This window comes from Pleurodeles waltl, chromosome 2_1 (genome assembly GCF_031143425.1).
Source record: "Pleurodeles waltl isolate 20211129_DDA chromosome 2_1, aPleWal1.hap1.20221129, whole genome shotgun sequence".
NCBI lineage: Eukaryota > Metazoa > Chordata > Amphibia > Caudata > Salamandridae > Pleurodeles > Pleurodeles waltl.
In genome coordinates this window covers 584,052,686-584,075,310 of record NC_090438.1, presented here as the reverse complement: position 1 = coordinate 584,075,310, position 22,625 = coordinate 584,052,686, and the positions used below count along the sequence as shown (strand labels likewise).

Genomic DNA, 22,625 nt, shown 5'->3' with positions numbered 1-22,625 from the left:
CACTTGGGCAGAGTTATATCATGTACAGATTTAATGAATGTGTATCAAAGTATCCCATTAGTAATAATATTGGAAGTTTTGTGTAATAGGAAATATACCATGTAGTGAATTGTCAGGAATTGAATTTTTTTGATAATAATGGTATAGCAAATGATTGAATTATAAAGGTATATTTCTTCAAAGAAGCTCTTTACTAGGCAAATATAAGTATACCAAAATGGCCGCCATTGGCAAGAATCACACTAGTCCTCTTTTTATGTTTATGTATTAGGATATTTAAATGAGATGGAGGAATGTTGCTCTATCCGTGATCAAGGCTGTTTGCCGAAACGCGTGGGATTTCATTTGTTTTCTGTGAATACATTTTGGAACAGTATACGGAGGTGTCCTGGCTCTCTTTGGAATGAACAAAGAGCTTCGTGGTATGATATTTGGGTGTCCCATGTGCCCGACCAGGACCGCTGTGTTGAAGCTGCAGCATTACGGGGATTAACTTTGGTGAACAGTATATATATATATATATATAAATATATATATATATATATATTTATATATATATAAAATGTATGTTATACTTACCTCTACTTTTTACCATGCATATGCCTTACTATGAATTTTCGTATGTAAAAGCATATGCGTGGTAAAAACATTTTGTGGTAAGTGCATGCATGGAAATAACCATGCTTTGTACTTACCACGTTGGAAAGGCATGCGTTGTAAGTGAATGCGTTGACATCCCCTATGGAATGTCACTTGTGTTCTGGCAATCTTAAAACAGCTATGTTTGCTAATATGACTCGTACTGTGCACATCACTCTTAAAACATCATCAATATAACTATATCCATCTTAAGAAAAGAAAGAAGCTTTAAAAATTAAGTTAAAACAGTCTTGCTGCTCTTGTTAACGCAGATCGATATCCTGTCCGCTGTATTACAATTCCATTATAGCCTATGGAAATTGTAATACAGCAGACGGGATAGCCATCACATTTGTGAGAGAGTAACTCCTCCTCCGAACTCTAAACAGGCGCTTTGTCTTTAAGCATAGGAACAAACATTTACTAGGCAGTGGTACAAACATGAATATGAATTGAATGAATGGCTTTTAAAAGTATGCATTTCATTGCACAATATTACACTTTTATAAATACTACCATCAAACTCGATTTTTGTAAAGAAAGGAATGCCAGACACTGTGTAGGCAATGACTGCGGTTCTGTTTGATGTCATGTACTTTCCAAACACCTTTGTAATGGAAACAAAAAAATTGGGTAATGGCTTCCGCTACCTTTTAAAAATTAGAAAAACTGTGTTTTCAAATGCTTTAAAGGTAGGCCAAGACACAAAAGGTACTACACAAGGAGAGAGATGCAGTAGTAAAATATAAATATGGACTACATGGAAGCCAAATTAATTAGACAGTGAGCAATGAGGCAGTGGGGGGCCAAATTATGTGTGGGGGCTCACAAAGATATGCAGAAACAAAGGCGTGTTATGTCACATAATGCAGCAAAGTAACAGTATTATTATGTCATTTTGTGTGGTCATACTTGCACCTCATTAATAGGGTTGTATGTCGCAGTGGTGTATCAAAACTGCAGGGGGACCACCTGCAAGAAAATGGAGGTTGGCCCCCCTTCTGACTCCCTAAGGTGCTGTATTGAGGGGGCCCCCTGGAGGTCGGGGAGCCCCCCGCACCAGGGGGCTCTGGGAGCCTCTTTTACACCACTGGTATGTTGGAACAACGACTGCTGTTACAAAGAATTGCTTAACAATGATGGTTTTACAATGAAATTGCCTTTACAATGAAAGTCTTTTACATCAACTTTTTTTTTATTTACAAGGTGTGCCTTTGCCACAGATCAGATGTCTTTACCACCTAAATGTATTTTACTGGTAAGTATAAACTATATATATATAATATGTTGTTTTCTTGTGATCTTTCATCTTCCATTAACGATATATCTATATCTATATCTGTATTTATATCTATCTATCTATCTATCTATCTATCTATCTCTCTCTCTATATATATATATATAGAGAGATAGATAGATAGATAGATAGATAGATAGATAGATAGATAGATAGATAGATAGATAGATATAAATACAGATATAGATATAGATATATCGTTAATGGAAGATGAAAGATCACAAGAAAACAACAGCCAGCCAGGGCAAAAATCTGGATCCCAAAGGATACAATGAGCCACAAGAAAATGTAATATCCAAGAAAGAAGTGACTCAAACAGATGATCTCACTAAAGAACAAAAATATATTTCTACTACAACGTTTCAGCTTCCGCCTTCCTCAGGTAGTACAAGATGGTTTGCTCAGTGGCTGCACAGATGACACTGGTAGATTTTCAAAAAGCATCATGAGTGAAGATTCCAATTGGAATGTGCAATCAGTGCACTCCTGAGAACTCTTCAGATATGCAGAAATCAAGTGGCATTGTCAGTGATATATATATATATATATATATATATACATACTTTTTATAAATAATGGGTTGATTCTACCCTATTAAATACTTACATTCTGGTGGTAAAGGCATATGCATGGTAGGAAAATAACAGGTATATACATATCCTGCTCCCATGAGGGGTGGAGGGTAACCAGACGAGCAACTGGTGCATATATTATAGTCCAAAATCTCCATGAAAACCCTCACTCAGGCGTTGAACCGAATCACAAGAAATGTAATCACCTTGCATGACGCGTTTCAGGCAAGCAGCTGCCTTGATCACACAATCACTGTGTTGTACAACGTTTTTGTACAGTGATTGAGTGATCAAGGCTGCTGCTCGGCCGAAACACGTCATCGAAGGTGATTAAATTTCTTGTGATTCGGTTCAACGCCTGAGTGAGTGTTGTCATGGAGATTTTGGACATGTACACATATATATATATATATATATATATATATATATATAATGACCCTTTTAACCCACAACCCCTGAACTCCAAAAAATCCCTTTCCACCCAAAAGTTCCCTTGCCACCCAAAAATTCTTACCCACCCTAAACCCTAAAAATTGCCCTACCACCTAAAAACCCATATCCACCTAAACACAAAAAATTCCTGTACCACCCGAAAACCCATACCCAGCCTAAACCCTAAAAATTCCTGCATGACCAAAAACCCATGCCCACCCTAAACCCTTAAAATTCCCTTGCCACTGAAAAACCCATACCCACCCTAAACCCTTAAAATTCCCTTACCACTAAAAAACCCATACCCAGCCTAAACCCTAAAAATTCCTGCACCACCCAAAACCCATGCCCAGCCTAAACCCAAAGAACTCCCTTGCCACTCAGAAACCCATACCCACCCTAAGACCTACAAATTCCACTATGATCCAAAAACTCATACCCACCCTAAACCCTACAAATTCTATTACCACCCAAAAACCCATAACCACCCTAACCCTAAAAATTATCTTACCACCCAAAAACCCATACCTACCCTAATCCCTAAAATTTCGCCTATCACCCAAAAATCAAAAATCCATGTCCACCCAAAACCACAAAAATTCCTGTACCACCCAAAATCTCATACCCAACCTAAATCCTAAAAATGTCCCTACAACTCAAAAACCCATACCCACCCTAAACCCTGAAAATTCCTCTGCCTCCCAAAAACCCACTCATCCAAAACTGTAAAAATTCTACGAGTGTGTGTGTATATATAAACACACATTTATATATAAAAAAAACCACACTTACCTTAAGTCTAAAAATTCTACATGTATATATATATAAATATATATTTATGATTTCAACTTACCTGCAAAATTCTTACATTTACCACGATTTTCGTGGTAAAAGGCAGCCGTGGTAAAGGCATATCCATTGTAAAACATTAGTTGTAAAATACTTTTTTGGTACAGCCTTTGTTGTAAAGGCATCTATCTCATTGCTTAACCTTCGTTGTTAAGGCTTGTTTCCCCATTAATACCAGTTTAACACCTGAATCAGGAAAACTGAAATGTCGTCAGTTAACCTTTGAAAAGAGTTTGCGCACAACCAGTGGCGTAGCATGGGTTGTCAGCACCCGGGGCAAGGCAAGTAATTTGCGCCCCCTAACCCGTGGATTTTAGCACTCGCGAGTGCGCCCCCCCCAGATGTTGCGCCCGGTGCGGCCGGCCCCCCCTGCACCCCGCACGCTACGCCACAGAGCACAACCACTTTTTGGAGCTTTTTGTAACTTTTGAGCTAGAAATTATTTTTGTGAGGTGAAATTTGCACATTATGCAGCAGATGGCGACTGTATGACAAGTGTGTCAAATTCATAATCATGCAAAAAATGCCACGGCGACAGAATCACATAATTTCAATGGCACTGGCAATAACTTGGAAAAACATATGTACATATAAGATTAAATGGATTTGAGAAGAGTCATAGAAAATATATATTTTTTAAACTGAAAGTAAAGTTATTGTCCACATACAGAAGGTGATTTCTTTTTTTAAATTAGACCATTATGAGAAAGCCAAATAGAATACAAATGTTAAGGTGATGCTGTAAATTATACACTTTTCTAACACAGAATATGGGATGTCACCGAGCTGAGACAGCATTGTCATTCATAACTCCTCCTATAGAGGTCTAAATTTGACAAAACTGTTACATTTTTCACATTGGAGGACTGTAGCTATCCGTTAATGATGATGTTCTGTTTGAACAGTAACACTACTGTTAACTTTAACCATCAACACTACTGCGAAAAGCATTCTGGTTTAGCTAGTGGAAACGTCAGCCATCTTCCTCCACTTGGCCTCTTCTGTGTAAGTGTGCAGCCACCGGAATCGAGTCCCTCTCGCTTCTACTGTACTAAGCAATGAGGGGTTGAAGGTTTATGAACTTTCCTTCTTTCAAGAAGCTGTAAAGAAAAAAAGTCAACAATTATGTAATTAATTGAATAAAATCGCTCAGTTCTATTCCCAATTTTGCAGTACAGTAAAAAAACCATTCTTTTTTCATGATGCAAACTTTGGCGGAAATTGTTCTTTCTTCATATGACATGGCATTTCTATGTGGACCCCAAACAAGAGGTACAGTGAGCATTAACGGACACCATGGAACCCCCAACTTCTGCATGAATGGCATACATTTGTAGGCAGCTCCAAAGTCACCTTTTTAAAGCTCCAGAAACTGCCGACGTTGCAATGTGTACAAAAGCCGTATAATTTTAGAATTGCATTTTTTAAAATGTTTTATTTCTAAGGCAAATAAAGATGTAGGACAACAAATGCTCAGATGCCATTTTCAAATATTGTATATATCTAAGATGATCTTGAGCTCATTAAAAATTCCATTTCCAATCTTGGTTTCACACCAGAAGATGTGTTAGAATATATGAAGTAGGTCAAAAGTAACTAATTCATGGAAAAGTCACATTCCCAAAGCATTTAGTGCACATCGAAAATCACACCTGATTCACAGAAATTGATGGAGAGAACTCTTTCAAGCTGGTGGATTTTTACAGTCATAATATCAGGCCGTGGGGGTTGACTCGCTCAACACATGCACTGGGGTTGAATTTACAAACTGAGCATCAAGCACACTCACGTAGCTTTTGACTCTCAAAGAAGGCGTGGCAAGCAGCCCCATGTTTACTCAAGGATGCAGGGCTCGGAATGCAGAACTCAATGGTGCACACAATAGCCCTCCCCAATAAACAGAATGTTCAGCCAGTGCTCGATACTGTAATATGACGAGTACTTTATTCTCACGGCAACGCAATGTTGCACAAACTTTATCAAATGACATCTGTAATATGGAGAGTATAAAGTTGAATTGCTAAACACAAGGCGCTTTACTCTCTCAGGGTGAACTCGCACAAAAGTGAACTAATCAGGCTGGGCCAGTCACACTTGGGTTGCAAATGTATCAGCTGCTTTCCCCACCCCTGTCAGAGACCTTGTTGGTCAGTCTCCCAAGTGGGTAGTCTCTCTCATGTGTTACAATCTATCTTGATCTGCTCTTCAGCTGCACTGCGGGGTGGAGAAGACTTTTCCTCACTGGATAGAGAGGATGAGTCCTGCAGAACCGGCACTTTAGCCAATGAACAACGGCGTCTCCCATGGTTTCTACTACTCGGCCACACCACATTTCTCAATTGCCTTTGTGTGGGCCTAATTGAGAGCTGCTGTTCTGGCCAGCAATCAGGCCCCAACAAACTGCTTTTCAAATGAGCAGAAAACCAACCTAGTTAGATGTTTCGTGGATGGTGAGTATCGTTGAGACCCACTGGAAGGGGTTGAAAAGTCATGTACAGTGCCTACTGGTGTGGTAACACTGATAACACCAGCTCAGAGCCCCACTGGTCACATGATAAGCAGGCCCTGCCACGCTTGGCTCAGGTTGAGTGGCACAATTGCGCTGGGCACACAATAAGCAGTTAAGGTGGGCTGAAGACACAATGAAAGGTTCAGCCATCCTAAACCACGATGAGCAGGCAGAGCCCCCTGGCGCATGAGTGAAAGAGCCATGCTGGACATATGGTGAGTGGCACATCCACCCTGGGCACACAGTGAGAAGCAGAGCCACACTGGGCACACAAAGAGCAGCAAAGCTGCACTGAGCACACTTTGAATGAAAAAGGTGCATTGGGCACATGATGTTAATTAGCATACTGCCACACTAGGCACAACTCCTGCTTCCTTGATGGGAGCTCCTTCAGGTGGTATCCCTTTTGTGGCAGGGCACCTCCAGCACCCTCCCTCGCAGCATCCAGGCAGGCCGCTCAAGTAGGCAGCTCCTCTGGTTTCCCCTTTTGGTAGACACTTTTGCAGGGTCACTCCAGTCTCACGGCATCAGCTATCCACGCTTCCAAAGAAGATCCTAAGCAGCAAGTTGCAGGTATCTGAGGCAATGTCCCCTTATCCTGCCTGGGAAGCTGACAGTCAAACCCATGGATGACAGATGTTTCTCCCACCTCCTGCAGAATGTACTCTCCACTGGTCAATGGGAAGTCCTAGAACACTGAGTGAAAGTTCCAGCCACTTATACTGTTTCCAGATGTAGTTTTTATTGCTCAGGGCTGCAGCCGTGGAATGAGTTCTCAACAGTTCCACCATTTGGTGTATTGGCTTTGAGACAGGTCAGACGGAGTTTGCCTTCAGTTATGTGCAGGAAGGTGGAGTGAGACTGGAAGGGTCTCGCCAATGGATACCCAAACCAGTGGCCCAAAGGATGGAGTAGCCTTAACAATTTCATCCAACTACATACTGTGGTTAACACATCTGGGGGAGGAAATGGCATGCCCTAGCTGAAAAGATCAGCCCTAAATCCAACAAAAACTACTGTCTGTAGTCCTAACACATCCCATCTACACTTAGTCAATCTAAATAAAAAAATTGGCTAAAAGTAAAAACATTTTTTTGTCTCAAAAAGCATGCATTGCCTTATTAGTCCTAGGCACTTATGGGAACTATTTTGAGTGTGAATGTGCTCTATGTGAAAGGGTAAACTGCCGACTCGCCCAGTGAAGTCAGCCAGGGGCTGAAATGAACTGCCCCTTTGCTTCATGTTAGATGCTAAACTGGGCAGAATAAAATGTGAATGACACAATAGTAGAAAAACGGATGAAGAGGGCTGGCTGAAAGCCCCTACGTTAACCCCATCATTTTAGCAAAATCAAAAGTTCTTGGCTACACGAGACCTAACAAAAATTCTAACTCAGATGTCGCATGCTAGTGTACCTGCACTGAAGGTACAGTATGTGCATGCCTACGTGCTGGCAAGTGATTGTTCAATAAAAAATAGGAATAATTATGCTAAACTAATGGCAGTGCTCTTGTCAGAAACAAAATGACATGACTCAAAAACAGGCTGCTGCTGCAATTCTGAAGAGACCCCTGTCTCAACCATCCTACACCTCCGAATCTGCTGCGCACCAGAAGCATCGCAGATGCGAGCAATACACTATGCTTGCCTGGCAGGCTCTCCCATCTCAACTTTGTGCACAAGTCTACACAGATGTAACCAGAACAAGGCACACATATTATACTCCTTGCACACCTGCGTCACACTAAAGCATGTACACATGCAGCTCATTCATGATTCACTCATGCCTACAGAGACGTGACAAAGGACCCGACTGAGGAAAAGAACAACGCTTCACATGAAGAGGCGACTAGATCTTTCATCAACACAAGGACAAGGTAAAATGGCTCGTTCTGCAACTAAGAATATCTGCTTTCATATCAGTTTATCACAAACCTATGAGAGGACTATAATCACACTCACAAAGGAAAGCATTGGTGCGCCCCCTTCCTTCAGACCACAGAGCTCCACTCTGGGTCACAGAACCTTATTTAGTCATTCTCAGGGCTAATGCATGATTGTATGTACAAAATGAAAGTGCAAACATTTCCGGAGGCTCATGTGGGCTGAAGCTCATCCTTGCAAATAATGCCGGAGGATTCCCATTCCAACACATAGTTTCAGGGTTAAAGATGTGAATAGCAGCGTTCTGGTGCAGCCTCCTAAATGCAGTCAATACCCATAAAAGTCGCATGTTCTGAAAAATTCACAGACATTCCACTAGTAGCTTCCCATCACGGAAACAAATGGGGCATTAATCGTGTAATGAGGTAGTGTGTTTACATGGTGGAAAATGTAAGCAAGCAGGAATAGAAGGGAAGCAATATCTCCAAAGGGAAGGACGTTTTCCCTACAGGGAAAACAGTTAAATATACAACAGCACATTCCCACATGACTTACTCATGCAGAGGAATCCTCTCTCTTCTCCCAACCCACCCTTCCAATACTGTGTACCGAGATTCTTTCTGCAACTTCATTTTCCCCCACCTTTCAGATCATATTAGGTGATTCCAGCCTACAACATTCCAGGGAGTCCTTGACTCACAAACAGTGGAACTCTATTCACTAGAAGACACAGCCTTGACCCTCAACCACTGGATCTCAGATTTCCTTGACTACTTAGTACCATTCAAGGTCCAGCACTCAGTCTGCCATTTCCAAGTTTCAAACTGTTATCTCAATAAGTACTTGTTCTCATGTCAGATGGTCAAATCCTGGAATGAAAGCACAGCGCTGAGCTAAAAAGACCACCTGCTTCACAATCAACAATGTGCATTCTACAGAACATCAATAAGAAATCAAATGCAGCCTGTCACCCATTTAAAAAAAAAAAAAAACTTTAATATCTTATACAACCATGATGCAAGTTTTGCACAGTGTGCCTCTTCCAAACAATTCAGACGAGAAAAGGCTGATCACTTCATCAAGAAAACTGTCTCCCAAGTGCAACTGTGCCAAAAATATGATCACTCTGGACAACATTCAACACTACCTTTGGCTCCCTTTACCTTCCTCTTCACTCGTCCCCCAGGGTACCCAATCCATGCTCCTTGCTATTAGATTCTAACTCAATCATTGGTTTATGTTTAAAGTTAGATAACTAAATGGTACATATCTTCCAGATGTCTTCAAGTACATTAGTAGCTTCCCCACATTCCTATAGTGGCGTGATCTGTTCATAGCTCCTCCTTTCAAGAGGGAATCTTTACAAATGCACTGAAAAACAAGCAAAAAAAACTACACTTGACCCAGCTAGCCACATAAACACAGGTGACTTGCACTGGATCCTTCCGGGGTGATCTAGTTGACGTAACCATGCATATGGAATTAATTAATACATTAAGGCTCACAAACGCCACAGTTCCACTCAATGTTGACATCCATTTCACTATGCTAGTGCGATCTTTGGGCAAAAGTGGACTGGTAGACGCTGCCACCTGCAAATTTCCTGACTACCCTGCTTCCTTTCACCATGTTGTTATCCTACCATCATTCTGTACATCTATAACACTGGAATTCAAAATAAGGTCTTGGAATGGATTGCTTCTTTAGACTCAAATCTCCTCAAGATCATCTCGAGTTCATGTTTAACTTCATCTAATTATACTTGTAACACTGGCATTTTGCATCTACAGAGCTCTGTCCTCGCTCCGATCCATTTCAACATTTATATCACATAACAGCTCTATCCATAAGTTTAGCCTGATGGAATAATGAAGATAATACACAGATTCTAATGAAACTGGAATCACAATCAGACACTAATTGGATTTACTCAGATCCTACTTTGCCACTATTTTTTTCATATATATCTTCTAGTTTATGCTGTTACAAACCCTCCATACGGCTGAAACACTTTTCCACTCCTCAAGAAACACCACCTTTCTCACTCATGTGTTCACCTTCATACCTCCAAGGACAGATGAACATTGTTTGGAGCTCATAATTTTCAATGCGCTCTATAAACAATGTAAGAATTTGGGTTTCTGGTGTATGGGGAGATAAAATCCTACTCAAGCAAAAACCACAATCCTTGTCATGGTGAAGTCACAAGCAACCCCCAAATTAACCTGTGCTTAATCCTCTGGTAGCTTGGCAGAGAGCAGTCAGGCTTAACTGAGAAGTAACGTGTAAAGTATTTGTGCAGCACTTCAAACAGTAATAAAGTGAAAACACCACACAGGAAAAATCCCATACCAACTTAAAAAAATAGAATACATTTTAGGAAATAAATCATGGCCAAAACAACAAAAATCCAATCACTAGAACCAGAGATTTACAATTTAAAATATTTAAGTGAAAACCATGCCAACTGTGGTGATCAGGACATGCTGGACCAGGACAAAGTCACAAGTTCAGGCCGACCAGGATGGAGCGTGGAATGGCTAAAGGGACCCATTTAGGTCCAGTGAACACAGTATCTTAATCCTGGTTGCACAGAGATGTGGATTCCTGTGTCAAGGATGCATCACACAGAAGAGGTGATGTGAGGTCCGAGCATAGAGATGTGTTGTGCAGCAAGTGTTCTGGATAGCTGTGAAGTGTCATGCAATGTCCTGGTGTGAAGATGTGTTGCGCAGCAGCTGTTCCAAGGGCTGCATTGGATGAGGCGGTGTCCTTGTGTGGAGATGCATCGGCTATGAGGGGCTGCAATGGCGATGCCATTGTTGAATCAGGGAAGTCCGCACAGCAGAGATGGGTCTGAGGACAATGCATTGAGCAGCAAAGGTGATGCACCAGTTCAACAGGATATGTGCCGAGCCATGGAGGAAATGCATCAGTTCTGCTGGATCCATAGAAGAGCCGACAGAGCACCTTTAGGCCACTTCCAAAGATCCAGGACTGGGATGGTACCACCTGGGAGGGCAGGAGTCACACATGGCAGAGTCTACAGGTGTTGGGTTCAAGGTTATTGGAAGCCTGTTAGGTCCCTGAGGCTTATGATCAGGAGGCCAGCCAACTAGCCCTTGCAGTCCCTCTGGAGTCCTGGGTTTATAGATGCAGATCAAGTCCTTCTCACCTAGGCAGGGCAGCACAGCACAACAGCAGACCAGAGCAGCAGGGCAGCAGTCATTCAGAGCAGCAGTCAAGCAGAGTGGCAGTCCTTTCACAGCAGTCCTTCTTCATGGCAGAGTCCACAGGTTCAGAAGTGTACTGAAGAGTTAGGTCTAAAGGTCCAATATTTATACATGGTGCTCCCGTTAAAGTGGAGGAAATTTCTAGTGGTTTTCATTCCCATGGGTTGTCAAGAATACACTTCCTCCCTGTCCTGGCCCCTGCTTGTCTGTTGGGGGCAACAAAAGACTAGAGACAAACCCTTTGTGAGAGTGCTCAGGAAGGACCTTTGTGATATGGAAGTATAGAAGGTGACAGTTCCTCCCCCTCCTCAACTCAGAGGAACCCATCCTGTCAACACCTACCTTCTCTTTGTCTCATTGTCTGGGACCAATACATAAAGACAAACTGCCAGTTACTCAGTCATGTGACCTAGGATGAGGCTGCAGGCACCAAATGGCGAGGACAACAAAATGCCAGCTTTCTAAAAGTGGCAGTATAATTGTGATTAAAAATCTGACTAAAGAGGGCTTTTAAGTACAATCGTTTAGAAACCAAATTGTGCCTGTCTACCTGCTCCCATTTGGAAGTTACGGCTTATTAAATGTAATAAGAGAACTCCAAAGCTATCCTAAGGGATGCCTAGGACTTGCAGTAGTGAAAAACAATTTTGGGATTTTTTCACTACCAGGACAGGTAAAATTTAAAAGTAGATGTCCTACTTTTTGAATACTCTGCGCCTTGCCCTCTGGGCTACTGAGGGTCTAACCTAGGGGGAGCTTATATGTATTAAAAAGGAAGGTTTGGACCTGGCAAAAACGTTATTTTGCCAGGTCGAAATGACAGTTTAAAATTGCCCACAGACAGGCTCCAATGGCAGGCCCAGGAGATGTTTAAAGGGCTACCTAATTGGGTGGCATGAGCAGTGCTGCAGGCCTACTAGTGGGAATCAAAAAAACAAAGTGATGGGTGGAAGGCTTGAATTAATCTAAGCACCTGCCGATTGCTCGAGCCACATCCCAATCTATTGTTTTTCATCCACCATGCCACCTCAATCTGGACCCAGCCATATGCAAATCAGTCTTGACTCTGCTCCTTATGGGAACGGTCCAGCCAAACTGCCAGGCTAGGTCGTCCCTGAACCTGAATACAAGCAACCCAGGACCAGTTCTGCCCTTTTTATGAGCTCACCAGCCAGATATACTGTATCTTGACACCAGACCCAACCTAACACCACCGAACCCACATCCCCGACCATCACCCTCAACAACTGGACCCACATCAGCACGGAAGAAACCAAATCCATCATGAACTCTATCCACTCCGGCGCCCCTTCGGACCCCTGCCCGCACTTCATCTTTAACAAAGCCGACAACATCATCGCCCCGCACCTCCAGACCGTCATCAACTCTTCTTTTTCTTCTGCTACCTTCCCCGAATGCTGGAAACACGCCGAAGTCAACGCCCTACTAAAGAAACCTACGGCTGACCCGAGCGACCTGAAAAACTTCCGCCCCATCTCCCTTCTGCCTTTCCCAGCCAAAGTAATAGAGAAGACCGTCAACAAACAGCTGACCACCTTCCTGGAAGACAACAACCTGCTCGACCCCTCACAGACCGGATTCCGAACCAACCACAGCACTGAAACTGCCCTCTTCTCAGTCACAGACGACATCAGAACCCTGATGGACAACGGTGAAACAGTCGCCCTCATTCTTCTCGACCTCTCGGCTGCCTTTGACACTGTCTGTCACCGCACCCTAATCACCCGCCTCCGCTCCACCGGGATCCAAGACCAGGCCCTGGACTGGATCGCCTCCTTCCTCGTAAACCGCTCCCAAAGAGTCTACCTCCCTCCGTTTCGCTCAGAACCCACTGAGATCATCTGCGGCGTACCTCAAGGCTCATCACTCAGCCCGACACTCTTCAATGTCTACATGAGCCCCCTCGCTAACATCGTACGCAAGCACGCCATCATCATCACCTCCTACGCCGACGACACCCAACTTATACTCTCCCTCACCAAGGACCCCGCCAGCGCCAAGACCAACCTACAAGAGGGTATGAAGGACGTCGCAGATTGGATGAGGCTCAGCCGCCTAAAGCTGAACTCTGAAAAAACTGAAGTCCTCATCCTCGGCAACACCCCGTCCGCCTGGGACGACTCCTGGTGGCCCACGGCCCTCGGCACCGCACCGACCCCCGCAGACCACGCCCGCAACCTCGGCTTCATCTTGGACCCCCTTCTCACCATGACCAAGCAAGTCAACGCCGTGTCCTCCGTCTGCTTCCTCACCCTCCGCATGCTCCGCAAGATCTTCCGCTGGATCCCCGCCGACACCAGAAAAACCGTGACCCACGCCCTCGTCACGAGCCGCCTGGACTACGGCAACACCCTCTACGCTGGGACCACCGCCAAACTCCAAAATCGCCTGCAACGCATTCAAAACGCCTCAGCCCGCCTCATCCTCGACGTACCCCGCAACAGCCACATCTCCGCACACCTGAGACAACTGCATTGGCTCCCAGTCAGCAAAAGGATCACCTTCCGACTTCTCACCCACGCACACAAAGCCCTCCACGACAAGGGACCGGAATACCTCAACAGACGGCTCAACTTCTACGTCCCCACCCGCCCCCTCCGCTCCTCTGGCCTCGCACTCGCCGCCGTCCCTCGCATCCGACGCTCCACGGCGGGTGGGAGATCTTTCTCCTTCCTGGCGGCCAAGACCTGGAACTCCCTCCCCACCAGCCTCAGGACCACCCAGGACCACTCCGCTTTCCGGAGACTCCTAAAGACCTGGCTGTTCGAGCAGCGATAACCACCCCCTTTGTCCCTAGCGCCTTGAGACCCGCACGGGTGAGTAGCGTGCTTTATAAATGCTAATGATTTGATTTGATTTGATTCCAGTGGCACAGTGAGCACGCGACCCAAGTCTGGGCATACCCGTCACACTTAGGGCATCAAAAACAAAGTGATGTATGAAATGCTTAAATTATTTGCAGCCATGGTGATCACTCGGGGCCCATCCCATCCCAACCCAATCCAAGATGTACTAAGCTGACAAGCCCAAAACTAGGGCCAAACTGGTCCTGAGTTGCTGTTTTCTGGTTCAGAGAGGTCTCGGGTTTGGCAGTGGCAGTTCGGGCTGGACTATTCCCATTGGGACAGGGTCAAGAATGATTTACATATAGCTGTGTCCAAACTGAAATGACATGGTGTTCAAAATAACAATGGATTGGGATGAAGCCCAAGTATTTCACAATGGCTGAGATTAATTCAAACATTCCATCTATCACTTTATGTATACTTTATCCGGCCCACTAGCAGCATTTAATTTGCAGCCCTGGGCACATGTAGTGCCTCTTTACTAGGGACTTACAAGTAAATTAAACAGACCAATTGGGCGTAAGCCAATTATACCATGTTTTAAGGAGCGATCACAAGCACTTCAGTGCACAGAGTCCTAAAGTCAGCAAAAACGAAGGGAGGAAAACAAGAGGGTTGAAGGCAAAAAAAGTTAAGATAGAACCACACCAAGGATGCCAGGTCTAACAAAAAACAATATCCAAATGCCTGATTTGAGATAATAAGTAAGTAAAAACAGGGGTAGCCCAGTATCCAGTTGGAACCAGGGCATAAAAACAATAACAGTAGCAAGGGTTCCAGATTGTTCCTAAAATTAAGGCCTTACTGCCATTAAAAGTCCGTCAGAGAACAGGTGCAGGGGGGCCCCATGCCCAGCAGCCTTGTAACCTGCACTGTCTGCTGTGTAGACAGTGCCCATTACGAGGGTGCTGGTGCCCCCTGCGGGCTCTTTTAAAAGCCAGCAGCAATGCTGCCCCCACTTTCCCACTGGGCTGACCGGCAGGAACCTTGGATTCCACTGGTCAGCCCAGTGGGAAAGTCATAATGTGTCCGGGGGGGTGGGCGCCACTATAGTGGCGGCCATCCTGTTGGAAGTTTGGCGAACTGGGTGTTCCCATCCTCCAAACTCGTAATTAGGGCCATTGTCTTCCCCTGGAAGGGCAATGGCACCATTCTCAAGCAGTCCCTCATATGGCTGAATTAATTGTCTAAGGACATGCACTTCAATTCCCAATACAGCAATGTCTCTGTTGACGATTTGGACCTGGTTATCTCAGGTAACTATGGCATTCTTGGTACCAATCTGTACTGGAACTATCTAACCGAAACACCTTATTACAATATTCCAGCAACCATCCCATAGCCCTTGGGGACAGCCTACCAGTTAAGACAGTTTTTGGCTATCTGCAGAAACTACAAATGGAAGGACAATACTTTTAGAGAGGCTGAGAGACCGGCACAACAACTCTTAGACACAGGTTACTTGCGGAAGCTTATTAACAGAGCTCTTTTTTTTTTTTATCTGTTTATTGATTTTTATCGTTGTTTACATTTATCTGATCATATCTCCACATTGTTACATCAGTTTATCATTACATTTGTTGTATCTCTGTAATTTATGTGATGCATCAACTGATCATTCAGTGTATATTCAATTAGAAAATAGAACAAAGAAAAAAGAAAATAATTAACAATGACAAATGGCACCATGGATAAGTTATGTTGCTCATACGTGGTATCGGTCTATGTCCAGTGATGTATAGAGAGTTAGCCCGGAGCGGAGGGAGGGAAGTTGTATCCGGGGGGGGGGTAGGGGGCTGGTATTAGAGGGGGGCCAGCGGCCCAGATTCAGTTGTAGATATGAGTCTACTGTTTTCATGTTATCTAAGTTTCATAGAGAAATTACGTTTAAGTGTATCTACTCCTAGAGTAGATATATATTTGGTTCAGGGGGGTCGGTATCATATTTTTGTTCCAGTTGTTCTATGATAGAGTCCCATATATCTGCCCCCTTGATTACCACCCCGCTGTCGCTTAATGTATGTACTATTTGTGTTTCTGCTTTGGCCCAGAGTAGCATTTCTTGTGTCCAGCGGTGCATATTTGGTGCGCAGGGTGATTTCCACTGTGTAGCAATTAAGCGTTTGAGTAAGATGAACGCAAGATCAGCACATCTGTGTTTTTGTTTGTCTTCCCCTTTACGTGTGCGTATCCCTAGTAGGCAGGACTCTGGAGAAGGGAGGAGGGGTATTCTCGACCAGGTGGCTGTTTGTGTCGTTGCTTCCTGCCATGTGCGATATATCGGTGGGCAGCTCCACGTCATTTGTAAAAAATCTGCCTCTGGTGTCCCGCATCTCGGGCATTCCGGGTTAGATTGTGGGAACATGCGTTTTATTTTAGCTGGAGGGAGGTAGGTCTGGTGTAGATAATTGAATTGAGTGTATCGGAAGCGGGCATTTCGCGATACATCTTTTATTTTTGTCAGTGCCGTGTTCCATTTTTTGGTGGACAACGGTGTCGACAGTGCCGTCTCCCATCTACTTTTTGCTTGTGTTTGGACCTCTTCTGGGTGGTTCTGTAGTGTTCGGTATATCCAGGATATGTCTGTTTGTGTTCCAGTCTCTGTCAGCAAGTCATGGAGCACTGGTGCGGTGTTAGGTTCATTACTGCCATTTCCCCATGTTTTGCGTACCACTTGTTGTAGCGCCCTATATGCGAGGAATTTGCCCTTACCTAGGTTGAACCTGTTCGTCAGTGCTTCATATGATAAGAAGTGTCCCTCTTTGAATATGTCGCCAACTGTGTTAATACCTTTATCAACCCAGTTTGCTAGTTTAAGTTGTCGTGTTATGTTGTGTAGTCCAGGGATAGCTAGTAGTGGGATTCTGGGTGAGTATGGTGGTAGATGCCTTGTCGACATCACATATCGGCGCCATATCCAATCCGCCACTTCCAGCAAGATATTACCGTTATGCGCTGGTTTGTCCCGGCCAATAAGCCAGGGTATCTCATCCGATTGTCCCAGCAGGGCGTCTACCATTTGCCCCTCCGAGCCATTTCGGTTGCATGACCAGTCTAGTACCCAGTGTATTTGTGCTGCTGCGTAGTATAATTCGAATTGGGGTGCTCCCATCCCTCCCCTCTCCAGTGTCAGGTAAGTCCTGGCCAGGGCTACTCGGTGGCGACCTGTGTTCCAGATCAAGCCTGTCAACAGGCTAGCTAGGGGTGTGAAGTAGCTCTTGGGGAGCTTAAGTGGTAATGCCGAGAAGTAGTACAGTAGTCGTGGTAGTATGATCATTTTAGCTATTGCTACTCTTTCCATTGGTGATAGTGGGAGTGAGCACCAAAAGGGCATTGAACTTCTTATAGACCTAATTGTTCGATCTAGGTTACCATCTCTGAGGTCCTTCTCATCGTGATATATTTGTACCCCTAGGTATTTGAATGTGGTATAGCACCATTGCAACTTATGTGTAGATATTGTTTCTCTTTGGGGGTCTTGTATTAATTGCATCAGGAATAGACATGATTTTGTCCAGTTTACCTGTAGGCCCGATACATCTCCAAATGTATTTAGCAGGTGTAGTAAGTCTGTCAGGGATTCCGAGCGATTGCGTAAATATATCAGCACGTCATCTGGGTATAGAGAGACGACCTTATGTGCTTTTCCGTCAAGGATGCCCCACTTTGGGGCTTCGTTTCGCAGTCATGCTGCAAGTGGCTCAATTGCCAGTGCGAACAATAGCGGTGACAGGTAAATTAGAAAAAATATATATTTAAAGTATTTTCATTTTGAAAGTGTGTACTATTAAATAATAATGTATTGTACCTGTCTGGTACCTCTGCCTATTACAAATCTCTCCAATATAGTTTCTCCCGTCTTCACTCTTGCTTTTGGATCTGCATATAGTGTTTTTATCCATCTTATGAATGTTTTACCGAAGCCCATACTTTTTAGGGACCTCATCAGGTATGGCCAGCTTAGTGTGTTGAATGCCTTTTCTATATCCAGTGAAACCGACGTCCTCGCATAATCTAATTTTGGGGTTTCGGTTATTAGTCGTAGGAGGCATCTAATATTTGTGTGTGTACTGTGGCCTGGTATGAAACCGGATTGATCCGGGTGAATTAATATTGGCATTAGAGGGAGAAGACGGTTTGCCAGCATCTTCCCTAGCAATTTACAGTCAGAGTTTAAAAGGGACAATGGTCGGTAGGATCAAACATCTAGTGGGTTGCGTCCTTTTTTGTGGAGGACCACTATGATTGCCTCACTCTGTGATTCTGGGAGGTGACCTTTTTCTAATGCTTCTTGTAGCATTTCTAAATATGGTGCTGTTATTTGCGTAGCAAACGCCTGATAGTACTCTGCTGGAAATCCATCCCCCCTGGTGCGTTATTATGCGCCATTTGTTTCAGCGCCTGTTGGATCTCCTCCAATACAATGGGTTTTTCTAGTTCCTCCGTCAGCTTGGTTAATTGAGGTGTCTGAAAGAATTCAGTTATTTGCTGTTCGGACGGTCGGGGTTTTGCCTTGTATCGGGTGGCATAATATTGTTTGAAGGTCTTATTGATTTCTAGCTGTGTATTAACTATATTGCCTTCATCTGTACGGATGGCGTTTATATTGGAGTGTTGCTGTTCGCATCTTAATAGCCAGGACAGCAGCCTACTGGATCGGTCGCCTTCAGCGTGTATTCGCGCTGTGTATTGCCGGTAGTCATATTTTCGTAAGCGCACATCAGTTTCAGCCCATTGTTTTTTCAGCTCAGTCATATTTCCTTCTCCCTCCCCATTCTGTCCCGCCGCCCTCTCCGCTACCTTCAATCCTCTCTCGATGTCACATAACTCCTTATGTAATATCTTGCGGACTCCGCCTGATGCAGCCATACATAGGCCTCTTATCACGACCTTGTGGCCGTCCCGTTCTATTGCTCTTGATGACGCCGTGTTTGTGTTTGTTTTGAAATATGAATCTATTCCCTCTGCTAGCTCTTCTCGGAAGGGGGGATCGCGTAGTAGGGACGGCTGTAAGTGCCAGGTGGGTGTGCGCATGTGTGCTCTGCCCCATCGCACTGCAGTTACTAGGGGGAAGTGGTCTGATATTGTTTTAGCTAGATAGAATGCCTTGATTAGTGATTGAGTGAGCTCCCTTGTATATGATTGCAGATCTATACGGGTGTGTAGTTGGTGTACAGGGGAGAAGAAGGAATACTCTCTATCCGTGGGGTGTAAGCTCTGCCATACGTCATGTAATCTTCTATCTGTCATCCAGTTTCGTAATGCTTGGGATAATCTTCTGCTTGGTGCGCATTCTAGTGGGGGGTGGGATCTATCCATGTTTGCATCGGGTACACAATTGAAATCTCCCCCCCATATGCTAGGTATCAGTGGGTCCCATGTTAGTGTTGCATAAGTGGACAGTAGAGAATCCATCTGTTTAATATTAGGTGCATATATACCTGTGATGCACAATTGTTTCCCGTCAAGTTCCCCTCTTAGATGGACATATCTGCTGTCTTTGTCTATTAGTGTGTGCTTCACTGTGTAGGGGACTTTGGGGGCTATCCATATCAGCACACCTCTTGTGTACGTCGATATGTCAGTGCCGTATATCCTTCCTGACCATTTCCTATCTAATTTACTTAGATCTTCTGCTGTGAGGTGTGTCTCCTGCAATATTGCTACATGTGTTTGATGTCGTTTAGGATAACTATAAATTCTGTTGCATTTATTTATATTAGCCATCCCTCGCACATTCCAGGTTAAGATATTATAAGTGGCCATAGAGTTAGTTTAGTTTCCCTTAGTTGCTTCACTGCAGTAATTGTAGATCCCCATCAATTCAACATCTTCCCCCTGAGTCCCCTCTCCCCTGGGCATATTATCTGTGACCCCTTATAGGATGTGTGTATTGGCGAACTAATTCTAACAAAAACCAAAACTATAATAAACTGTGTGGCACAACCGGTGCCATTCTTTACATTACTCAATCTCAAGTCCATTCGGTGATCCTACTGGATGTGGAGACGTGGCCAAAGGAGATCCGGGCTTACCGCTGTCCGTGGCCCACCTGGATGATCTTACATCCCTGCACGTCTTGGTCGTCCGGTCTTGTATTTGTTTCTGACACTTTGAAGCCAGTCTAATGTTGCCTGTCCTTCCAGGCAATCGTCTACTGTTCTCGCTTGCGGTAGGATTTAACCTGTCCTGTGCATATTGATTCATGTTAGTCCAAGCAGTCATGGTCCAATTGTGCTTCACGTTGTTGTTCTATTGTGACACTATTGATGTGTTGTCCTAATTTTCCTTAGCTTGCTTGCGCGGTTTCATATGTCATCTGCTGCGCGTGGGGTCAGAGCGGGCCGAACATAAGCGGCGAAGAGGGGGGGGCTTGGGCAAACCCCGCGAAGAGTTTGAGTCCGAGTCTTTGTTTTCGGTTCTGGTCGATGACTGTGTTGATGTAAATTTTGTTGCCACTTTGAGGACATGTGCCTGCGCATCTGCAGCCTGTGATTTTGATGGTCGGGTTTTGATCCTGGAGTTGGTGTTTTTCTTTCTTCCAGGGCATTGTACCAGCCACTCACCATGTCCATCAGGTTCCTACACTGGGTCCACCAGGCCTTTGGCATGTAGCCATGTCCATGTGTCTTCTGCGGATGGGAAGAAGAGAGTCCTGTCGCCATCTATCACTCTCAGTCTAGCCGGGAACATGAGAGAATAAGCGATATTCTTATCACGGAGTATCTGTTTCACTCTCATGTAAGTGGCGCGTTTGCGCTGGACTTCCATCGTGTAGTCAGGATATGCTGTTATCTCGGCGTTCTCCATGCGGACAGGGCATTTATTTCGGAAGCTTTGCAACACTAGGTCTCGGTCCCTATAGTTTAGAAACCTTGCTATCAGTGGACGGGGTGGAGCGCCTGGCCGGGGTGGTCCACCCGGGACCCTGTGTGCTCTTTCTATTACCAGCGTTTGTAGTGTGGCTTGAGGTAGCACTGTGTCATTGAGCCACCGCTCCAGATAGTGTTCAGCATTTGGAAGTTCTGTTCGTTCCGGGACCCCTAGAAACCTTACATTATTCCTGCATGAATGGCTCTCAGCGTCTTCAGCTCTGCGTTGTAGCGATGTTATATAATTTTCCATTCGTTGGATTTGAGCCTTCAACTCTGCTATTGCCGGCCGGGCCGTTTCGAGTTCCGATTCAGTGATGGTGACTCTCTCTGCCAATCTTCGTTGGTCTGTGCGGAGGAGATTAACTTCCTGTACCACTGAGTCTATTTTTCCCTCTAGTGAGGTCTTCGTGTCTAGCACCGCCTGCAGCACTTTGTCAAACTGTGTTGAGTGAGCGGCCAGGGTTTCGGCCATTTTTTGCAGTGCGTCGGTTTGGGTTCCTGTTTCTCCTTCGAGAGAGGTGGTCTCGGCCTCTGCATTTTAGTGTGTCTTTGGAGGTTTTGTTTTGCCCATGATTGCACTCGTCATGGTTACGTTGTTTATTGGGTCTTGCCGTATGTTGCATTTCGTTTGAGTGTCATATTGGATCATTGAATTCGTTTCAGGACCTCACACCTCATCTTTTTTCAGCTTCGTTTTATTTTACTTTTGCACTCCCTTCTCGTTCCGCACACGTCCTTTACACTGGTGATGTCCTTTGTGTGTTGGGCTGTGGTACTGTTGAGTGTTTAGGGAGATCCAGGGTGGCTATATAGTCATGAGTGATTGACAGTTGGTGCTCTCCTCTTCCCCTTCCACTGCTTTAATGGGAGCCGGCTCGCCGGTGAAGGAAAGTGCCGGTGGGGCCCTTTTCCGTCTTCGCACCTCACTGTGCTGTTCTCAGTTTATAAGAATGTTTAGGGAGATCCAGGGTGGCTATATAGTCATAAGTGATCGACAGTTGGTGCTCTCCTCTTCTCCTCCCACTGCTTTAATGGGAGCTGGCTCGCCGATGAAGGAAAGTGCCGGTGGGGCCCCTCTCCGTCTTCACGCCTCACTATGCTGTTCTCAGCTTATGAGAATGTTTAGAGAGATCCAGGGTGGCTGCATAGTCCTGAGTGATCGACAGTTGGTGCACTCCTCTTCTTCTCCTCGCTGTGTTGTTCTCGGTTTGTGAGAACATCTGTCTTCCTTCGAGTGCCCTTCCAATTGCTTCGCCCGAGAGGCAGCGCCAGCGCCCCACTTATTCCGAGGGGGGAAACCGCACTTTTATATATTTTTTTTAATTTATTTTTTTATTTAGCGGGTTACCACTCTGCTTCGCCCCCTCGCTGCTGTCCTTTTTCTTTCCCTGGGGGCCGCATTTGCTAGTGAGGGGAGGTGTTGGGGGAGTCTTCTTTCGTCTCCCCGATGCAGTGTTTTTTTTCCGTT

At 44.7% G+C, this 22,625-nt stretch overlaps 1 protein-coding gene across 3 annotated transcripts in view; it reads right to left on the bottom strand.

Moving 5' to 3' along the window:
• Positions 1-4,398: 4,398 nt before the first annotated feature.
• BBS9 (Bardet-Biedl syndrome 9) overlaps positions 4,399-22,625 on the bottom strand; it is a 1,749,160-nt gene continuing 1,730,933 nt past the window's right edge. For all 3 annotated transcript variants that reach the window (XM_069215484.1, XM_069215483.1, XM_069215485.1), the window contains one exon: positions 4,399-4,889. In XM_069215484.1, coding sequence (XP_069071585.1) covers positions 4,882-4,889 — 8 coding nt within the window. In that variant the 3' untranslated portion in view covers positions 4,399-4,881. The remainder of the gene's footprint in view (positions 4,890-22,625) is intronic.